A 22,300-nucleotide genomic window follows, 5' to 3' on the forward strand; every position below is an offset into this window, starting at 1 on the left:
AAAAGAACGTCTGTCAAGCGAGCTAGTCCCGCCCCTCCGTAACGGCATACGTGACATGATTGGGCGTTTTTTTTGTGTGTGTGTTTTTTTTTTTTTTGTATGGAGCTTGCTTGGTAGCCTCTTCTCTTTTTTTTATGTTCCAACAACAATGACATAACAGTGCAAAGCCGCGGAATATAAACAAAAACACAAACACAAAATAAAACGATGCATAAACACAAGTTGCTAAATGACATGACAAAAGGACACAGACAATAATAATTTTATATATATAGGATGGAATTGCAAATTTTTGCTTAAAGGGGGGGTGAAATGCTGTTTCATGCATACTGATCTTTTTACACTGTTAAAGACTTGGAATCCCATACTAAACATAGACAAAGTTTCAAAAGTTAAGGTGGACGTTTGATGGGAGTATTTCTTTGTCAAAAATACTACTTCCGGTTAGTCATAAGTTTCGGCAAGTTTTTTGAGATCATGCGTCCCCTTGACGTTAATGGGGGCAGAATTTCCTTGTATGGGCCTTACGGACAATTCTACCGGAAGCGCGTGAGAGAGAGAGAGGGAGAGAGCGAAAGTAACAGGCTACGCCCATCAAAGCGCTGGCTTGTAGGATGCTGGACAGGTGATGTGCACAATTACAATGTCACCAAAAAAGTGCGTTTTTGGTTGCCAGACCAAGACAGTCCTGCACAGATTCCCCAAAACCCCGCGTTAAGGCAACAGTGGATGTAATTTGCTTTTCCGGATCAGCAACTGAGTTGCGCGAATGTTTATATCTGTTCGCTGCATTTCGGTGCCGACTGTTTCATAAACAAGGCCCAGCTCGACGCCGGCTTTTCCCAATCGCCTAATGCTGAAGGATGGAGCAGTCCCAACGTTAGAAGGGTGAGTGAGACTGCTTCAAATGTCTGTGTTTTTTTTAGTCCGCTTACTGTCTACACAAACCACGCGTAAACACACAAACACACGTGCACAACTGCACTTCCCACATGTACACCTTCAAAGACAAAAATACGATGATATAATTCAAGTATAAATATGTAAATAACACAAGCCGCTAAGCATATTATATAGTTAGTGTATAACTTGTACCACATACAGACGTCCTGCTCTAGTCGTTTTTGCTGCTGCTCCTGTTCAACTGCAGCCTCTGGGTCTGATTCCGGATCATAGATGTATGGCTGTATCTGATTAAAAGCCATATTTTTATTTTGAGTAAAGTTTTTTTCCCGCTGTTAGGGATGACACAGCTTAACGACGCACTCGACTCAACATAGCAGCAGCGGGCACACGTCATTATTTAGCTCCGCTCACACGACACGCCCCCACCCGCTCGGCTTTTTTCGGAAAGACTCGGAACAGCGCATCTTTCTTATATAATTATTAAAAAAATAAAGACTTTTCGGAGATATGCAGGATGCAATGCTACTCTATAGGTACTCAAGATTGACATGACACTGACTGAAACTGAGTGTTTCACCCCCCCTTTAAAAAAATCTGCCGTAAAAAAAAAAAAAAAAAAAAAAAATCCAATATGCTCCAGGGGTATATTTTATTATTCATTATGATAAAAAATTATGTCTGTGTACCATTGGCTGGATCAAGTAAGTGAGAACAAATTGTTTAGAAATATAGGGCATCCAAAAAACAGATGTGCAAATGTTTCCTCTGCTTGTTTACAAAAAGAACATGAGTTGTATATGTCCAAATATTTAGAAATGTTAGAATCTACATGATTTGAAGAGTAGTGAAGCTGTCTGGATTCAGTCAATTGTGTGTTGGCTATTTTATTAGGTCAATGTTTTCCTCTGTAACAAACTGTCTTTTAAGTTTTTAACCCTTTTCCTTTCTTTTTTCTTTACTTGAGAACGTGTAATATGTAAATAAGTGTATTTTGTGTATGTATATAATATTATGGAGTATTAATATGGAGTCCACTCTCGTTTGAATGTTTGAGTCTTGAGTGTTTCTGTGGGAATTTTTGCCCATTCATCAGATTTATTTTATAAAAGACATGTTCACCATCCAACAGAGACTTTTATTTCATCTTAAATCTCAGCAAATAGATGTCTTCATGACAAGTATATTATGTTGATAAATAAATAACAATCAAGTAATACTATAATGCAACAAAGCCCTCCACAACATGGGCTCTGGTAATGGCACAGTCGAAAAGACGAAAATCACTGCATTTTAACAAGAAACCATGAGATAAATAAATAAAAAATTAGCAATTTATAAAAAGCATTTCAATTCGATTACTGCATCACAGCAAGCTGTTTTTTTCTGTATATATTTTTCTCAACATAGTGCATATGCAACAACATCAACTCTGATAACAATGACAGTAAGTATAATTGATCATGAATCCTAAGCTGAAGCGGTAAAATATACAATCGTTGCGTGCCATAAGCGAGAGGACATTCCGCTCCTCTGAAACATGGTCATTCAACATCAAGCAGAAATAGATTTTTAAGAAACAGCAAAGAACAATATGAAATGCTGGCATTGTCCTCATTTTTACATAATAATGTGAGAAATACTATGGCAACCAGTGAAAGTGAAGTGACGTCACATTATGGGATGTATTTTGGCACTGAATCTGTTTTGTATATTCAATATTCAATCAAAATATTTACATTCAATATGTTCTTCTCATCATGTGTATGTATATGAATCAATGTGTGGCCATGTATCTGTATACAAACATGAGAGTATAGTTTCTGTGTTTCGGATTATATACGTTTGTGTACTTATCTTTGTTTCACTTGTCAAAGTCTCTCTCATTCTCCCTCTCTCCATCTCACCTTTCTCTTTCTCTTTCAATCCTTCACCACTTTAAAGTCCTTAAGGCACCAAACCTTCTGTTACAAAACATGCCTGACTGTGGAAATCATATTCACAATGTGTACTTACAGCAATTTTGTTGTTACTTTCAGTTCTTCATTGCTCTGATGCCAATAACAAACACACACACATAAACATAACAGAGGCACCTGCATAAACCTGCAAGCACGCGCATTTGTTAAACACATACATCAGTGAAACGACCAAGAGAGAGGAGAGAGACTGTGTAAAGTGGGATTTATGTGTTGTAATTAATTGAATAAAACAAATGAATGTCTTGGGGAGAGAGAGAGAGAGAGAAAAATAACAGTATCCTTCCCTTTCTTCTCCTTTTCATTTACCCACAATTTGGATTCATTTGAAGATTGCTGTCTCAGATGGACACCTCATACTCTCGTGTGTCCTACAGTGAAAGAGGAAAAAACATGCACACTTTACCAGCAAATAGGATGGAAAATTCTATAATATAATATAATATAATATAATATAATATAATATAATATAATATAATATAATATAATATAATATAATATAATATAATATAATATAATATAATATAATATAATATAATATAATAAAGCAGGGATGAAGCTGATTGAGAATCCAAATAGGCTATGTCTATATTAATTCGATAGATAGATTTGAAAAGTTTTCGTTTTCAAAATGCTCTCCATCCACACTAACGTTTTCCAGAAGTTTCTCATCCACACTGAAACATCAGTAAACGCCAAATTCAACTCAATGCGCATGTGTAAAAGCTCACTGAGATTATACAGAAATCATAAAGTTATCACACAATTCTTCTAGCAGGATCCTTTTATTTAGCAAAATATATTAAATGGATTAAAATATCAGTAAATATTTCAGTTAGTGCTGTCAAACAATGAATTGCATCCAAAATAAAAGTTTGTTTACAAAATATACGTGTGTTCGCGGTGAATTATTATGTATATTTGAATATACACACACACATATATATATATATATATATATATATATATATATATATACATATATATATATATATGTATATATATATATATATATATATATATATATATATATATATATATATATATATATATATTTTTTTTTTTTTTTTTTTTTTTTTTTTTTATATATCATTTAATTTATAATTTAAATTAAATATATACATAAATGAATGTGAACCACTGTGTGGCAGCACTTATTTTAATAAATGCTGTGCTGGAACTTTCTATTCATCAAAGAATCCTGAGGAAAATGTACCATGGTTTCCATAAAAACATTAAGCAGCACTGCAACTGTTTTCAAAATTGATAATAATACAATTCTTGAGCATCAAATCATAATATTAGAATGATTTTTGAAGGATCATGTGACACTGACTGAAGACTGGGGTAATTATAATGAAAATGTAGCTTTGTCATCACAGGAATAAATTACATTTTAATTTTTTTTAAATATTTAACTACCATTTTTTTTTTAATTGTAATGACATTTTACAAAATTTGATCAAATAAATGCAACATAAGAGACTTCTTTCAAAAACAATCTTACTGAACCTGAACATTTGAACGTTTGTGCAACTATATTATAACCATCATTTATACCCATAAAATAAGACAGAATCCTGTGCTGTGACTCAAATAAATCAGTGAGTCATTTAAATGATACCATCCAAACCAACTGATTACAATGAACTGTAGGCTTACCAAAGTCTACGAGATCAATCATAGAAAACAGACTATGCATGAACATGCATTTGATTTTGGTATAGAGTTGTACATACATCCTAACAGTTAATAAGTACAAATTCCATTATGTTGTGAGCATCTTACCCCTGCCTCATAGAGAGGGTTGTTAAAGTCAGACTCCACTGTAATGGGACTGTAGGAGTGGGTGTGAGAGAGAGACTTCCAGAACAACGGTTTCCACTGCCACCTACACACACTGAGACAGCGAGAGAAGTGTTAGAAGAGCTAAATAAGGACCAGCTGTGAAGAAGGTTGACAATAATCAGTGAAAATAACTGAATTTTAAAGACTACATGGTATGGCTGTGCAATATAATGCACAATATGTTCAACGAAATAGCGCAAATGTACATACTGCGATATGCATATCACAACGGCACGCAATATCTGAATGATTTTAATAAGTTACTTCAACACTGTGAAAAGTGTACTGGCACAATTGTTACTTATGACTCCTTGCAGTCTAGCGCTGTCTGCTATCTGACACACACAGCAAAATGTGCGCAAATCCATGCATTATGTCTTAAAGTGACAGACGGCTACTACAGTAAACCTGCTGCTGTTTGTCAAACAATAGAAGAACAAGAGAAAATCACTCAGTGCTCTTGGCTGAATAACTGTTGTAGCTTAATGATGTATCAGTGTATATTTTATTCATATGAAGACTAATGTTTATATTTTTTTATTTTTAATAACAAAGATTAATAAAAATTAAAATAATCGTCCACCCCTAGTTTAGGAGTCTTTGTTTACCTGGATGTTCTTGATGTCAAGTTTTAGGTTGATATAACTATATATTATCAAGTCAAGCAAAACGTTTTGGTATTTAAATATTTGTATTACATTTTTTTGTTTGTTTACATTGATGTTAAAATTATATTGTCAGACTTGTGACAGACTTGTGACTTGTGTAGCAATTAGGGGTGTAACGATATATCGCGATATAAAAATATGACGATATGTATCGTTGATGGAAATGATATGATTCGCGATATAGATTTGTTTTATCCAAGGCTTAACTTGCTGTAGTAGGGCTATTTATAATGTATAATTCACCCAAACACAAATTAACAAATGAAGGCTACCACAAATGTAAACTCTGTCATCATGTACTCACCATCATGTCGTTTTTTTTATTTAACTTCAAAACACAAATGAAGATATTCTTTATGAAACCTGAGAGATTTCTGTCCCTCCATTTTTAAAGTCCATTCCTCTCAAACTTAAAAGATGCAAAGAATGTCATAAAGGCATGTTAAAATAACTAATCGAGTGTCTAGTCCAAATGTTATTTAGTCTTCAAGTCTTCTGAAGAGACACAATGGCTTTATGTGATGAATATATTTAACACGACGCAAATACTGTAGTAAACACGGACGTTCAAATAATTGCCTGACGCGCAAAAACAACATAAGAGGGAGTAAATGCAGAATTAAAATTCTTGTATGAACTAAATGTTTACAGTTTGAAAGCAATCATTCTGACGAGCTTTCTTGCGATTAGAACGGTGATCGATTGCATTGATCATCTGAAATGCGCGTGCTGCCGAAACGGCACTCCTCATCAGTGATTCGCAAACATTATTTAAAGCGACACTCCTCAAAGTCAAAACGCAAACACCATTTAAAGCGGCACTCCTTTGTGAAAGGGCAAACATCATTTAAATCACCAGATCACATTTAGTTTTAGTAGTATGATTATTCAAAGCATTTCAGATGGTTCATCTTTACATACTGCATTAAAAGCGGGAGAGGCAGGGCATAGCAGGCATGGGGAGAGATGCTGCCTGCATTGAAAAGTTGAGTAATGCATGAGGGGGAAAAAATTACATTTACGGAGTTATTTACATTATTACATTAATAATCTTATTACATACAATCATACTGTCACGGAACGCTCTACAGCACCTCCTCCTGGTTTCAGCAGATCCCTCTCTCCTGCGTATTAGGACAGCATTTCCCCTGATTAACCTCATTATCATTACATCAGTAGCTGCATTTCCATTACAGATTTGCGAAAATCTTTTGCGATATTTCTTAAATGTCGATAAAAAACTGTTGACAAAACGAAATGACAGCGTTTCCATAGCTGCAGTTATGCGACTAAAACATATTACTTTGCTCTCGCGATATGTCATTCCAAAACGATGGCACTTGGTAGGTTTGAATATCCCATCCATCACACTAGCCATTATTTTTATTGGAAGGAGACACGTGTGTTATCCAAGCATTAATGGCAAGGAAAGCCCCTTAGGTTACTTAAGCGGCACGGAGGTGTGTATGTGTGTGTGTGTGTGTCAGATCTGCTTAAAGGTCTTCATGATAATGTAGCATTTCTGTGTTTAGAATCCAGTATTACTGTAATCCTATATTGTCTTCTATGAGTTTAATAAAGATTTCAGTCTCGTCTTCTCTTCAAACAAACCGTCATCTGTAAAGAATGATCGACTTTTACGCGCGCCAGGTTGACGCATATAGAGTAGAGCGAAATGTTTGAATTTGCATGTTAACTCAAATGTTTTTTTTATTTTTTATTTTTACCACTTTCGTTATTTTGGCTAGATCTTTCGTTTGATGGGCATATGAATTGAATTTAGAAATGCTTTGGAAAAGAAAAAATGGCATTTAATAAACGAAATAATTTTTTTAAAATGAAGACAGCGTTTGGAGTGAGTGCATGCAAAATAATTAGTTCCCTGTGTCCACAAATAAAAATAGACAGTTTATAGTTTCTAATTATGTCTTGAACTTATCTGTATAGCTAAAAATGACAAGAGTATTGTAAATTGTTTCATCTCTCTTAAAGGAAGAAGGAAAAAATGAGAACCTCGGCGCTTTTATCGGCGGTGGGTTAAATAAAACATATCCTAACTACGAAACTAAATAGGCTAAGTTTAGGCCTAAACATTAGTCTGTAATATTATTTTTTTAATTTATATGTTGATTATGAAAAGTGAGCAGCATAAGTAAGAATCGCAATATATTTGAGACCTGGGAAGTCACATGATTTTGATCACTTCCAGTTTTATTTTCTAGAAAGTCTTTCTTAAAAAAAAGTATTTAGTTTTGTATAAATTGTATTTTTATTTTGATCGATGTTTCATCAATCAATTGCCTGTTTATTAAATAAGAAGCAAACTAAGATCGTCTGGAATGGATTGACGTGCGTAACTGGCCTGTTTCCTCGGCCTTTGAGTAAGGCTGAAACTAGCGCTTTCTGTTTTAACACATTTCTTGAATATATGTCTTAATTACAGTATATATAGCATCTAGTCCATATTAGGATAAAATATATGTCCTTTTAACTACATCTTTAACTATCTTGTTTTTACGACACAATTGAGTGGAAAATATAATATATAGGCCCTATGTTGCAGCAATGCATCACCGCAACAGGTGACATGCAAATGCGAAAAAAACGTTTCAATTGCTGTTTTGCGAAAATGTCCTTTTTCGAATTGCCTGAAAAACCACCTCATGAGAGCGTAAAAACTTTTTTGCGATATATGGGAGTTTTTGCGAAATTGCCGCGTTTCCATTGGGCGTATTTTCAAATCGCAATTTCAATTTGCGCATTTTGAAGGGTAATGGAAACGCAGCTAGTGTCACCTGTGGACCCTCAGCTCACCTTTATCTGGACTGCGCTGTTCATTGTTCATTTGTGAAGTCTTGATTTACCTATACGCCGTTTCTAGCTGCTTTCTCGTGTGTGCTCTTGTGTTTTTGACTTGTACTTTCTTATCGTTTTTGTACCTAAGTTGCCTGCCTCTGACCTATGCCTGTTTGACTTACGTTTCTTGGATTGCCCTTATTTGATGCTCTTTGAACTGTATGTCTGGCACACCTGTGTTAATAAATTACTGAAGATGGATCCGAACACCTCAGTCTCTTCGTCACACATACAACAACTATACATAATGTTGAATATGTATAATAATGTAATGGGGGAATATTTGTGGGTCCTGATACTAAAACACAAATAATATATAACAATAAAAAAATACAATATATATATATTTTTTTATTTTGGCTCAAAATATTGGGATGCATATCGTGAGTTCAGTATCGAGATTCATATCGAATCGTGACACGGGTGCATTGTTACACACCTAGTAGGAATGCTTTCTTTTCCCAGAAAGAATGTGAAACAAATAAATAATATCATTCTCAGTTTTTAAATACTTTTTAAAATATATAATTTAAATAGTTTTTACACACTAATAGCAATATCGCATCGCATTATTTAAGAAGATATTGCATTTTTCTTCGATATCGCACAGCCCTACTACATGGAATAGCATTTACAGGCCATTTTACTTCAGTAGGTTTTTTAGAGCAGGATTGATTTTTGGATTGAACTAGATTAGAAAATCATGGAAAGTTGCCATTTTATGCCAGAAAGAAGACTTAAGCGTCCTTGGTCACATTGTGAAAGGTTCCAAAGGAATCATATAGCTGAAAAAAACAATCTTTAATAAATAATAAATGCGTGAATCAAAATAAGACTTTTTTCAAAAACTCAAGCCTCCCAAACTTACTTGGTGTAGTACATGTAGATTCCACCAATCAGAAGGATGACCAGAATGATTGGCAGGATGATAGCCAATGCAATGTTCTCACTCAGCATTTGATGAGACGCCTCTAATGACTGAGAAACTGAAAAGAGGGAAGTTGATAGCATGGATATAATTACATGACACAGTAGGCCAGATTATCAAAGCAATATGAATATAACTGATACAGTGATAATCAACGTTACCCTCCAATTTATGATCGTCCAGTAGCCCTTCATAGGCCACTACAAACAAAAAATGTAACATTAATTTCTACAGATAAAATATAAACTCTATGTATTGGACTATTTCATACCTTTACAGAAGGGTGGTGGGCTATTCCACTGAGAGGGGTGTCCTGGGACACAGTTGATGATGACTTCCCCAATGAGCTCATACCCCTCATAGCAGAAGAAACGTAGCGTCTCGCCTGCCTGGTAACTGTGCTTGTACAGAGTCTGGTAGCCATTGTCTGGCACGCCCGGGTTTGGGCATGGATCATATTTTACTGTTTAGCAGAAATATAGCAGGAGATACGTTGGATTGATGATTTATTGGTTAGTACATTCACAAGAATCTTCACTGGTATTTGAGCTTAAGATATGTACCTCTATAAGTAAAGTTTTATCCTAGTAGCGTTCAAATGTTTGGGGTAGGTAAGATATGGTCATGACATCAGGGGCCAGATTTACTAACAGCTTTTGGTGCTAAAAAAATCTTTTGGTGTGTTCTTTGTCAATAGATAATGCACAGAACTATCCACTCCCATCTGCGCTTTTCTGAAATTGCGATCTCAGGCTAGTTTGGCCTGTTTAGTAAATCTGGCCCCAGAAATCAAATTTGCCTTGATCATTTGACATTTGCGTTTTCATATTTAATGAGCTTCAGCTCCCCTGCCAGTTCACATGAGGGAGGAATTGTTTTGAAAGTGGTAACCAGAATGATTCTCTTGACCACAGGGCTCGTAAACTAGCCTGACAAGCCAGACCCACATCAAGATGTTTGGTCTGGAAACTCACCATTGGCAGGGCTCAATCCGAGAGGCGGGATAAACGGTTGTCTTTCAAACTCCCTCTGCACGCGATAGGATAGCGCTACAACCAAGCAAAGCAACGTGAAGTGGAACTAATTGATGGATTAAACTTTCGCTGTATCCGGTTGGCAAAACTCCGAACACATCTTTCCTTTTTAAGAATGACTTCAGTGCCGTTCTTTGTTCTTTTCTCATTGAAAAGCCTAACTCCAAGTCTTCCAGAGTCGCGGTCAAAGCTGATTCGAAAGACCGCCGTTCGCCGCTTCTGTGTTTACTAATAGCACGCAAGTGCAACTCCGCCATCTTTATGTTAAGCCCCGCCAACCGACTCTATACACGATGTGATTGGCCTGACCAGAGTTTGGTTTTTACAGTTCAGAAGTGTATTGAGAGTTGCTAGACGATATTCGCAGCAGATTAGATTTGCTGCCGCTAGGGTGCGTCTAGATTTCTAGGCTACTCATAGACGTCTTTATCAAACAAACACAATGATTTATTTCTCATCCACCCGCAATTGACTGGAGTATTATTTTTGTATTACATGGGCCGCACGATTGGTGGATATAAGCGCAAACTACACGCGCACAAACACACACACACATGTGCGTGCGCGCCCTTCAAATGTTAAGTCAAGAGAGAGTGAACAGCGCAGATCAAGAAAGGAATATTATGAAATTCATTGGCCTGCCGACGGGCTTCCATTTTGGTAGCCCGTCTGGAAAACACACAGCCCCCTTTGCGAGCCCTGGCCTATACAGCGTGCTAAAGGTATGTTCTGTTAGACACGTACACATAACCAAACGATCTATAACAATGCAATACTATTACATATATATCGCATCCAATTTAAATGAAATTAGGGGAACAAACGTATAATTTTTTTCCCACGTGAGCTGGAACTTCATTAAAAATTTAAATTCAACTACTCCTAATATTAGGATCTGAAGGAAGCTTATACAGAGACTGTGTTCTTCCACAACCAGGAAAAGCGCAATTTCTTGCTATATTCTTTGGCATGTTTATTGCTGCTGACTAGCCTGATCTGAACAACTCCATGAGTCGGTGGGCGGGGATACTGAATTAGACGCGCTGTAGAGGCGGTGTTTCGCAACAGATGACATCAAGATGTGCTCATGATTGTTTTCTGGGCCTGGTGTCTATAAAAGCTTTTCTTTGACTAACAAGGAAGTTTTCAGCTCTCAAACTTACAGGATATTCTTATATTACCATGACCTTTTATATATCAAATATTCTCAATTCATCACCCCTTTAAACACTACTGTATGATTTAATCATTTACCATAAGTAATATTACTGATTACGATCTTTAATAAGCAATCTTTATTTTTAGTTTTTTATTGTAATTTAATTTCACTAGTTCACACTTACATCAAATTAAATAGAGTAAAGATTATGCATATTTGGCGTGCTGTCCCGGCGAGGGCTCCGGGCTCGGAATTTGGCCCGAACCCAGAGTGGAGTGTAGATCAAAGAAGGTAAATCTGCTGTATATATACACACCTCTTATCGTTGATTAGCTTTATGTGCTCCACTTGTGTTTAATTAGGTTTAATTATCTGCATATGCTCCTCCCAAAATTTTGTTAATAAAACTTCACTCAGTGTATTTAATCGTGTTTGCATAAATTTGGACAGCCATAAATATTCATAATAATCCTTTTCAAATTCTACAAACTCGAGGAAAAAAACAATCACAATAGATTTTTATTTTAGTTTTTAAATCTACTTTTCCCAGACCAGACGCAGTCCCTCACACACCTTCCTAACATATACTCACAGACACACTTTGGGCTTCGGTCGCTCCATTTGGGCATGCCGGTGTCTCTGCCATGGCAGGAGATCTGACTCGGGCCTTCCAGCTGATAACCTTGGTTACATGTGAAACGTACCACAGTTCCCACAGCAAATCCAGACTCCGGATGTACTGAGCGTGCTCCATTGACCACTTCTCCTGGGTCAGGGCACTGCTGGACTGAAGGCACATCAAAGCCAGGAGAAAAAGACAATATTAATCAATTAATTAAACCAGCAAATGATTGGCCACAAAACGATGAACAATCAAAGCCATAACTCTTAATCCTTCACTTATCAGTAAACCATTAAAAGCACCCTGTTGTAAATAAATCTATTCCTTTAAAAATTACATATTTGAACATTTTTTTGTGAAAAAAATTCTACATGCCTTAAAATAGCTTAAATGTAACTCTATACCCTTGCTTGATTTAGTATACACAGAATATGAATATGGAAATTATCCCCTCCTCCACTCACTCACACGAGCTCAGAGATCCACTCATTCAACTTTGCTACTGAGGTAAACACTGCACAATGAATTGAACTGAATTGAACTGAATTGAAATTGAAACCGGGCTCTGAACAAGCTCTAACCATAAAAAAAATAAACATAATTCAGCTCACTTTTTACACATGTGGGCGGGTTGTTGCTCCAGGAGAGATCCCATTGGCAGGTGATGATGTCAGAGCCAACAATGTCATAGCCAGGCTGACACTGATAGGTTAACACACTGCCTCTCACCAGAGATGGATGGGAGGAGCTGCTCCAGCCAAACTCAATTTGCGGAAGGGCAGGACATGTGTCATTTGGTTCCACCTCTGCAAGAAACAAAAGGAAGTGACATAACAGTAAGCAATGACACCAACCATTTAAAAAAGGCACAACCCTATTGATGTATTTACCTCTGTAGTGGATGAGGAAGCCTTGGCTCAGTATAAACGTAGAGTCGTCGGGATCGCTCTGAAATTGAATGGTGACCTCTGAACCTCCTGATACAACCCTGAACCTCTCTCTTGAGCCCAGGTACTGTCCAATCACATGTGACATCAGATCATGACCATCAAATAGAGTGAGAACGTCGTTATGGCGAATGTTCAAACTGCAAGCAAATGAGAGGAAAATAGAATTAAACCACAAATAGATTTAAACACAAACTGGCACAATCAAATCAATATACTTACATTTGTACATCCAATTCGATGCGTTTGTCCTCGCTGACATGTATTTGCCACACACAGTCCTGCCCTTTAGAGTAGCTCTGTGGCCAGTCAGGAGACAGCACTGTACCCACTGAGTCGGTGAGCTCCCCGCCACACAGAGCTGAGAAGAGGGGAAAGAGGAGGAATCTCATTAGAATAGCTTTCATATGATTAGGCCAGATGGATTAGATGAGATGAAGTTCCTTGAACCCCTAGTTTGTAAAATTTGTACTTGGAATGATCTTTGAATTAACTTTCAATCACTTAAACATTACAAGCATTATTTTCTTGATAATTGCACTAATTAATGAGTTAAATTGACAATTCTAATGAACAGATGACTGCAATTTGTGAGAACGAATCACATACACTACCGTTCAGAACTTTGGGGTCGGTGTGAGAATGAAATGTTTTTGAAAGTTTCTTTTGTCACCAAGGCTAAATTTATTTGATTATTATTGTGAAATATTATTACAATTTAAATAACTATTTTAATATATTTTAAAATGTAATTTATTCCTTTGATGTTGAGGCTATCATTACACCAGTCTTCAGTGTCACATGGATCCTTCAGAAATCACTTTCTTATTAAAACATTTCTTATTGATATTGTCAATGTTAAAAACAGTTGTGCTACTTAATACTATCATGATACATTCTTTTCATGATTCTTTGATGAATAAAAAGTTCAAAAGAACAGCAATTATTTCTATTAGAGTTATTTATAAATGTTTTTATTTATTTTAAATTATATAATTATTATATTATATATATGTATATGTATTGCATCATTGTTTAATAAAAGTTTTAATTTCTTTAAAAATATAAAAAAATACAATTAAATAATAAAATCTTCCTGACCCCAAACTTTTGAATGGTAGTCATACCTGTCATACCAATGGTAGTCATATATGTCATACCTCTGCAGACAGGTTCACTCTCATTCCAGTGAGGGTCATTGGGGTCAACACACTCCATAACTCCTGATCCCTGCTCCATGACGAAACCAGGAGAGCATGAGAAGGTTACTATAGTACCCAGTGGAAACGTGATGTCGCTGCTGCTGAAATTCCCATGTGGCAGGTAAGGTTCATAACAGTGTTCACCATCAAAGGCTGAAAGAGAGAGGAAGAAGAGAAAGGATGGAAAGTTATAAAATGAGAGTGAAAGTATAACCCAGACTTGAAGGTACAAAAATTTTATTTTGAGTCTCTTTTTTACCTAAAATGAGAGTGACAATAAGTGCATTCTTTAGACAAGCATCTGTTAAGAATTATATACAGTAAATTACAGAATTATATTACAGTGTTAATGAAAATGATCAAGTTTACAGTGGTTTATTTGGCTTATAGTGATGAAATATTCTTAAGCTCTTTTTGAATAATGAGCAAAACCATTCTGTTGAACAGGTTTTCTTACCCTCATAGCGGAGTGCCAGTAGCAGTGGGATGGAGGAGGAATCTGCTGTGAGCTCCACAAAGAGGGACATTCCCTCGCTCACGAAGCCTCGTTCTGGAACATCATCCAGATCCGAGTCGAAGAGGAGCGGAGCTGTAGAGCTATTCCCACTGCGCACAATCAGCCTAGGGAAGGAGGTAGGAGCATGGAAAAGAAAATGAAAACGTCATTAAGGAAAGTGTGATGTTAAAGGGTTAGTTCACCCAAAAATGATATTTATGTCATTAATGGCTCACCCTAATGTTGTTCCACACCCGCAAGACCTCCGTTCATCTTCAGACACAGTTAAAGATATTTTATATTTAGTCCGAGAGCGATTCGAATTATGAATCAATACGCTGATTCATGAATTGTCGATGCTTTAAGAGATTCTAATTAACTAACTGATGTCTCATATGGACTAATTTGATGATGTTTTTATTCCCTTTCTGGACATGGACAGTATAGTGTGCATACACTTGCATACGCTCTCACACTAAATATAAAATATCTTAAACTGTGTTCTGAAGATGAACGAAGGTCTTACGGGTGTGGAATGACATTAGGGTGAGTAATTAATGACATACATTTCATTTTTGGGTGAACTAACCCTTTTATTTATAAGTGAGCAAGACAGGAACTCTTACTTGTCATTGTCTTCATCAAGAGCCACCCTCTCAAAATGAAGGTGGAGCCTGTGGCCTTCCTTGGCTTCCAGAAGCCAATGACAGCTTAGGTTGCTTCCACTGCTATGGTTACTTGCAGAGGGGAGGGTTGGAGAGAGGATGCGGCCAACAGTAGCATTTCTAATCCATCCTCCACAAGATACAGCTTTAATATTCAAAAACACATCCAGATGCTTATACACATGGCAATGAATTGGTGTCTTCAAGCAACTGTAGATAAAAAATTATATAAATATAAATGACTGAATGGAGGAAAAAATGCAACCCACCCACACACTGGGGTTCTGAGGTGCTCCATTTGGGTCGGGTGGAGTTCAAACAGGTTGCAACCTCATGACCTCTGACCTCAAATCCTGGATCACAATGGAAGTGAGCCTGACCACCAGGATGGATGTCAGTTACAGTCACTCCTCCGCCCTCAGGGGAGAGGGGGAACGGGCAGGACAGGAGGAACGCTAAAATGGATGTTTAATAAGACAATTATGTTATTCCAGACATGTCAAAACAGACAAATTACAATTCGATTACTGTACAGTTTAAATGTTTTTATGTTTTAACTTTTATTCAGCAAGGATGCATTAAATTCATCAAAAGTGACAGAAAAGATTATAATATTTAAAGATTATAAAGATTAACATGATAAAATATTACTAAAGATCTCTGTAACACTTTACAATAAGGTTCCATTAGTTAGTCTTATTATAAAGAATGATTTCTGAAAGATCATGTGACACTGAAGACTAATGCTACTGAAAATTCAGCCTTGAAATCACAGGAATTAATTACATTTTAAAATATATTCAAATAGAAAACTACAAATTGTAAATAAAAAAATGTATGCAATAATTTACAAATCTCCTTAATTTATATTTTATTCACAATATAATATAGATAACATATCAAATGTTGAAAGTGAGACATTTTGAAATGTCATGCCAAATATTGGCTCATTTTGGATTTCATGAGAGCTACACATTACAAAAAAAGTTGGGACAGGTAGCAATAAGAGGCCAGAAAAGTTAAATGTACATAATAAGGAACAGCTGGAGGACCAATTTGCAAATTATTAGGTCAATTGTCAACATGATTGGGTATAAAAAGAGCGTCTCTGAGTGGCAGTGTCTCTCAGAAGTAAAGATGGGCAGAGGATCACTAATTCCCCCAATGCTGCTAAGAAAAATAGTGGAGCAATATCAGAAAGGAGTTTCTCAGAGGGAAAAAAAAAGAGTTTGAAGTTATCATCATCTACAGTGCATATCATCCAAATATTCAGATAATCTGGAATAATCTCTGTGCGTAAGGGTTAAGGCCGGAAAACCATACTGGATGCCCATTATCTTCGAGCCCTTAGACGGCACTGCATCACATACAGGAATGCTGCTGTAATTGAAATAACAACATGGCCTCAGGAATACTTCCAGAAAACATTGTCGGGGAACACAATTCACCGTGCCAATCACCGAAAACTGGGACGCCATGTCATCCGGACTAAAGAGGACAAGGACAACCCAAGTTGTTATCAGCGCTCAGTTCAGATGCCTGCATCTCTGATGGTTTGGGGTTGCATAAGTGTGTGTGGCATGGGCAGCTTACACATCTGGAAAAGCACCAATGCTGAAAGGTATATCCAAGTTCTAGAACAACATATGCTCCCATCCAGACGTCGTCTCTTTCAGGGAAGACCTTGCATTTTCCAACATGACAATGCCAGACCATATTCTGCAACAATTACAACATCATGACTCTGTAGAAGAAGGATCCGGGTACTGAAATGGCCAGCCTGCAGTCCAGATTTTACACCCATAGAAAACATTTGGCGCATCATAAAGAGGAAGATGTGACAAAGAAGACCTAAGACAGTTGAGCAACAGTTGAGCCTGTATTAGATAAGAATCGGACAACATTCCTATTCCTAAACTTGACCAAGTTGTCTCCTCAGTCCCAGATGTTTGCAGACTGTTATAAAAAGAAGAGGCGATGTTGCAGTGGTAAACATGGCCTTGTCCCAACTTTTATGAGATATGTTGATGCCATGACATTTTTAATCAACGTATTTTTTCCCTTAAAAGTATAAATTTTCTAAGTGTAAACATATGATATGTCATCTATGTTGTATTCTGTATAAAATATAAAATATTAAAATTTGAAACTTCCACATCATTGCCTTCTGTTTTTATTCACAATTTGTATTTATGATCAAATACAGCTGCGTTCATGGCATGCCACGTCGTAATTACAAGATTCCAACTTAAAAAGCACCCACGTCCTCCTTGTAGAACTCATTGTTACAACTGTATGCTGTCCTACCATAGAATTGCCATAGAAAAGCATAATTTCCAGTCCAAGGATGTGAACAGCTCTGAGTAGAATGTCACATCTTATTATCTTAGGACTACGTTTATTACAACATTTTTATAACTTTCCAATTTTATTTTTCTTTCCAATATTATTACGACTTTCCAAAACATTAAAAAAATCTTGCATACCACAAACTTTTCAACAGTAGTTAAAAGAAAAATGTACCTTGATAATGAAAGCTGAAAACACCATGATTGGCTTGCTTCAGGCTTTTATAGTGGATCTGCACTTGGTTGGTTGAGCTACGAATCACCTGACCTTCGCTCATGAGCGTCTCATTAGCCAAAAGCTCAGGAGTTGTCCCCCCCAGCTCCAGAATGGTAAGTGACTCTTCCTTGGACAAGTTTACTTTCTTTACCTTCAAAACAGACAGTGGTGTTACCATTACAACTGCTCATTCCCTCATTCAATGCTCATTCATTATATCAAGAGCAAAGATTCTAGAACTCATTTAAGTGACATGCCAACAAGATGCATCAACTTATGTTAGAGGACAGTAACCATAGTGACCCAGAGAGAGGCTAAATGAGGTTACAATGGAAACCATGGTAACTGTGAGGCTATCACACCTGTATCTCAACCCCATATCCTGGATACACGCTGATGCTGTAGGTGCACTCCAGTGGGGAAAAGGGAGATGAGGACGACAGTTGATCAGGGGACTCGACTATTCCTTCCATTCCTGACAGGCTGGCATTGCATTGAACTTGAGAGAGAGAGAGTTTAAAAGTTTTAAAGACAACTAAAAATATTCATTTAGAAATCTTAGAGCTTCCTATTGAAAAATATTTTATGTCTTGAACTGTTATGCGGTATTGTTGGTTATGATACCTGGTGTGTGCACTGTTGTTATTGTTGTTGTAGTAATTAGTGTAGTTGTGGTCTCTTCTTCAGCTGGTGGTGATGTCACAGCACTCCCAAAACCTGACTGGCCTGCATGAGGTGCAGCCGATGAGGTCACTGCTGTAGTGAGGATTCCTGGTGACATCACTGTGGAGGCGGGTTCTGATTCTCTGATGGACGGGATGGCCTGGGTCGGGTTAGTAGTTGTACCTGTGAGTTAAATCAGATTTAGATGAATTCCAATTGTGATAACATTGAACTGGTTCGTTATTAATATGATGCAGTTTGCCGTGTTTTTAGGAAAGACTGACCCCTGCTATTAGGGGTGTGGCCCAGGTACTCCTTACTCAGAAGTGCAGCATGGATGAGTTCTCCCAAGGGGCGGGGACTAGAGGTCATGGTAGGAGGAGCCTCAGTGTCTGATGTCCCTAAAGATGCACCTAAAAAGACCAAAGAACTATCAGACTTAGTTTCCTTAAAGTAAAAGATTAATTGTAAAGTGATCAGCATTTATAATGTACATTCGCCTTGCGTTAATAATTAAACATACAAAAGCACACTCACGCAAGTGCACATTACCTGAAGTCAGGCGCAGCAGTGTGACAGACAGTGTCACAGCAAAAACTGTGAACACCATTATTTATAATGAGAGGACAGCCTGTGTGCAAGCAAACGAGAGAGAAAAGATATAGTAAGAGGTATAGAAGAATAAAAATTAAAAGATCAAAGTTAAGCAAGACTGTAGTGAAAGGTTTTGATCTTAAAGAACCCATGAAATGAAGTGTTGAGACTTTTATTTCTGTTTTAAGTCTTCTATATGCTAGTGTACTCCCACAGGTGAATATACAGCAAAATAAATAAAATGACTCTCTGACTCTTCTGTGAAACGTACCAAAAACAATAACGAATTTATGATGTTACAAAGATTTCTATTTCAAATAAATGAAATAAATTATTTTCTATTCATCATCAAGTATCCTGAGAAATGTAATCACAGTTTCCACAGAAATATTAAGCAGTATAACTTTTTCAACATTGATAATAATAAGAAATGTTTATTGAGCAGCAAATCATCATATACAAATGATTCCTGAAGTTAAAAAATTCAGCATTACATATTTGACAATATTACTGATGTATTGAATTGTACTCAAATCAATTTTCTTTGGTGAGCATAAGAAACTTTCAAGAACATTAGTCATCCCTTCAGCAGTTTCCTTGCAATCATATGCTCACTATTAAAATCAAGGTTTATAACCATCACATAAACTAAGGCAGGGGTTTTCAAACTCTATGATGCCAAGGACCCCCAAATATGACAAACATTTTATGAGGGACCTTTTATGAGGGACCTTCCTAAAATCCAATCCAAGTGTGACATTGTAAATACAACATATTGTTTCCAAAAATAAATTGGTCCCAGGACCCCAGTTTGAAACCACTAAGGCACAGAACTGTTAGATAATATCCACCTTAGCTTGCTATTTCAACAGGAAATACAGGAACACTATTTTTTTTGTAAATAGGGTTTGTATGACTGAAATTTATAATAATTAATGATGACATGTCGCAAAAAATATTGCAGTTCTTAATAGGTTTAAAATAAACAACAAACTGCAGAAATGCGTAATCTCGTAAAATGTTCCCTCAAAGTCATTGGTGCGTTTGCCATATATCATGGCCCCACCGTGGCCCTCGAGGCCTGACAGTGCACGAGACATACGGCCCCTGACGTGCCCACGTTCATTGATCAATGATGTCACCACTTACACGAGAAAGCAGGTAACCAAGGGCAGGTCTGGGATGCCAGTGGCCCAGCAGTCACCACCACGAGCCTCATTTAGTGTTTACCGCACACACCGATGCTGATTAAACAATAGGGTTTATAATACATCTGACAACAATATGAAGATAAAAACATTTTGAGGCTCGTAAATAATACCCACGCCAAAAGAAATGATAGTCCATGATCAAATATGCGGGCAGATGATGTTGCTGATACTGCGGGCAGAGCGTTCATATAATTTATTCAGACGTTCTTCCCCTTATCTGCTTCAAAAACATCTCCTCTTATCCTTTCCTATGACGCAAGACGCCCATTCCCCCCAACAAATGCATTAGCAAGCCGTCTAGACTGAAACAAACCCTGCATTTTGTTCTAACGAAAAGCAATACTGGATAAGCTACATATAAATGGCTTATAATGATTTCAGCATCCATTGCATCTTTATGTATCTGGCTGTCGCGCGACATAACAAGCTCGTGAAAACACCACTGTCTATCAGAGGGAAACAGAACATACGCACCCGCAATTCGCAGTTTCTCGTTTTTATTCGGCAGAATGAATCTACTAGGTTTCCTTCCCTTGTCCTGGTAAATCGTTGGATATTTCGTGTGTGTGTGTGTGTTTTCTCTCTAGCACCGCTCTCTCTGCTGCGTTTCTAGCGCGATCCTCCGTGTCTCGCTCCTCTCCAGAATGCCACAACTGGCGCTGCGCGGGTTTTAAATAATCATTTAAACGCTCCTGGCCCAGTTATGGTCAAATATGGGTGTTCCATTCGAACCATCGGAGAAGACAGTGACGGTTTCGATTCAAGAAAAAAATCAGTTTGCCTCCGTTCTTGATTGTATTTTTTCATTCGTCTATTTTCAGGCCCATGGCTAGCAGGTGAGTGAAACAGGCATATATGGCAGTTCCTACCCGTATGGTTGCGCGTTGACTGTCAATTAGCGATGTCCGAATCGTTCTGGGAGTCGGATCGTTTTAATGAACCGGCTCACACAAATCCGGTCTGAACAAATCATCCACGAATCTTTAAAGTTTCTAGTTTTTGTTTGTTTGTTTGTTTGTTTTTTGAATATGCTGCTGTTATTCAATGCCCTTCCCTTTGCTTGTTCTACATTTCCATGACCTATTTGAATTGAACTGCACAATGAAGCTAGCCTGTTTTCTACAGAGCAACAAACAACTGTAAAATCAGAGCAGAAAATTGCTTTACATAATATCAAATTGGAATAGTATTGTAAAAAAAAATAGGCCTATTGTGTCCCTATGCTATCTGCTTACTAATAAAGTAAAATAAATAAATAAAAAGTACTGTAAAAATTGCTTTTTCAACTTAAAAAAAAAGTACATGGTGCCTTGAAATTTAAAATTTTAAGTATTTTTAGACTTATACAAGTTTAATTATATTTAAAAAGTCCATTAAAAAAGTTAAAAACTTCCCAAGCTACACTATACAATGCGCAATGCCTACAGTTAAAACACAATTGTTTTAACTTAAAGGGTTAGTTCACCCAAAAATGAAAATAAGCCCATCATTTCCTTACCATCAAGTCATTCTAGTGTATATGACATTCTTCTTCCAGACGATTAAATGTTGAGTTATATTCAAAAATTCCCGGCTTATCCAAGCTTTATATAATGGCAGATCGAGTGTTGCTCTTTGTTTTTGAAGTCCATAAAAATACATCTGATCTGCCCATCAAATAATGTGCTCCACACACCTCCTGGAGGTTAATAAAGGCCTTCTGAAGCAAATCGTTGTGTTTGTGTAAGAAAAATATCCATATTTAAAATTTTGAATTAAAGTTCTGGCTGATCGTCGTCCGTTGAAAAGTGGAAAACCTTCTCGGAAGACAGATGAAATCTCGCCAAATTTTATTATAAGTGGCAACCATTTATGCAGTTTTTCCAGACTAACAAGACCTAACTCCACCCCCCCCCCCCCCCATTATTATTATTAAAACAAAATTATTATAATTGTTTTATTTTATTATTATTATTATTAT

The 22,300-nt window shown here is 36.8% G+C and overlaps 1 protein-coding gene across 2 annotated transcripts; it reads right to left on the reverse strand.

Annotated features, from left to right (window-relative positions):
* Window positions 1-2,020: 2,020 nt before the first annotated feature.
* On the reverse strand, window positions 2,021-21,234 carry sez6l2 (seizure related 6 homolog (mouse)-like 2). Of its 2 annotated transcripts, none has more exons than XM_067413131.1 (19): window positions 20,815-21,234; window positions 19,088-19,166; window positions 18,856-18,948; window positions 18,497-18,718; window positions 18,235-18,371; window positions 17,831-18,023; window positions 15,577-15,762; window positions 15,269-15,452; window positions 14,604-14,767; window positions 14,105-14,299; window positions 13,167-13,305; window positions 12,888-13,084; window positions 12,609-12,803; window positions 11,968-12,162; window positions 9,454-9,645; window positions 9,344-9,382; window positions 9,123-9,240; window positions 4,671-4,782; window positions 2,021-3,253 (listed from the first exon to the last, which is right to left on the reverse strand). In XM_067413131.1, exons 2-19 carry the CDS (start codon window positions 19,143-19,145, stop codon window positions 3,224-3,226), a joined length of 2,649 nt encoding a protein of 882 aa, XP_067269232.1. In that variant the 5' UTR covers window positions 19,146-19,166; window positions 20,815-21,234; the 3' UTR covers window positions 2,021-3,223. The 2 variants fall into 2 exon arrangements, with proteins under 2 accessions (XP_067269232.1, XP_067269223.1); XM_067413122.1 differs by having other exon boundaries at window positions 18,820-18,948.
* Between the last annotated feature and the right edge of the window lie 1,066 nt (window positions 21,235-22,300).

Source organism: Pseudorasbora parva, chromosome 2, assembly GCF_024679245.1.
Source record: "Pseudorasbora parva isolate DD20220531a chromosome 2, ASM2467924v1, whole genome shotgun sequence".
Lineage (NCBI taxonomy): Eukaryota > Metazoa > Chordata > Actinopteri > Cypriniformes > Gobionidae > Pseudorasbora > Pseudorasbora parva.

What these genes read in the sequence shown, in the direction of transcription:
- sez6l2 (XM_067413122.1), bottom strand. Translation starts at nt 19,145, where the DNA reads ATGGTGTTCACAGTTTTTGCTGTGACACTGTCTGTCACACTGCTGCGC. An exon ending in CTTCCTCATCCACTACAGAG is followed by an intron (nt 12,804 to 12,887) that starts GTAAATACATCA and finishes TGTTTCTTGCAG; the next exon opens with AGGTGGAACCAAATGACACA. An exon ending in ATCTACATGTACTACACCAA is followed by an intron (nt 4,783 to 9,122) that starts GTAAGTTTGGGA and finishes TCGCTGTCTCAG; the next exon opens with TGTGTGTAGGTGGCAGTGGA.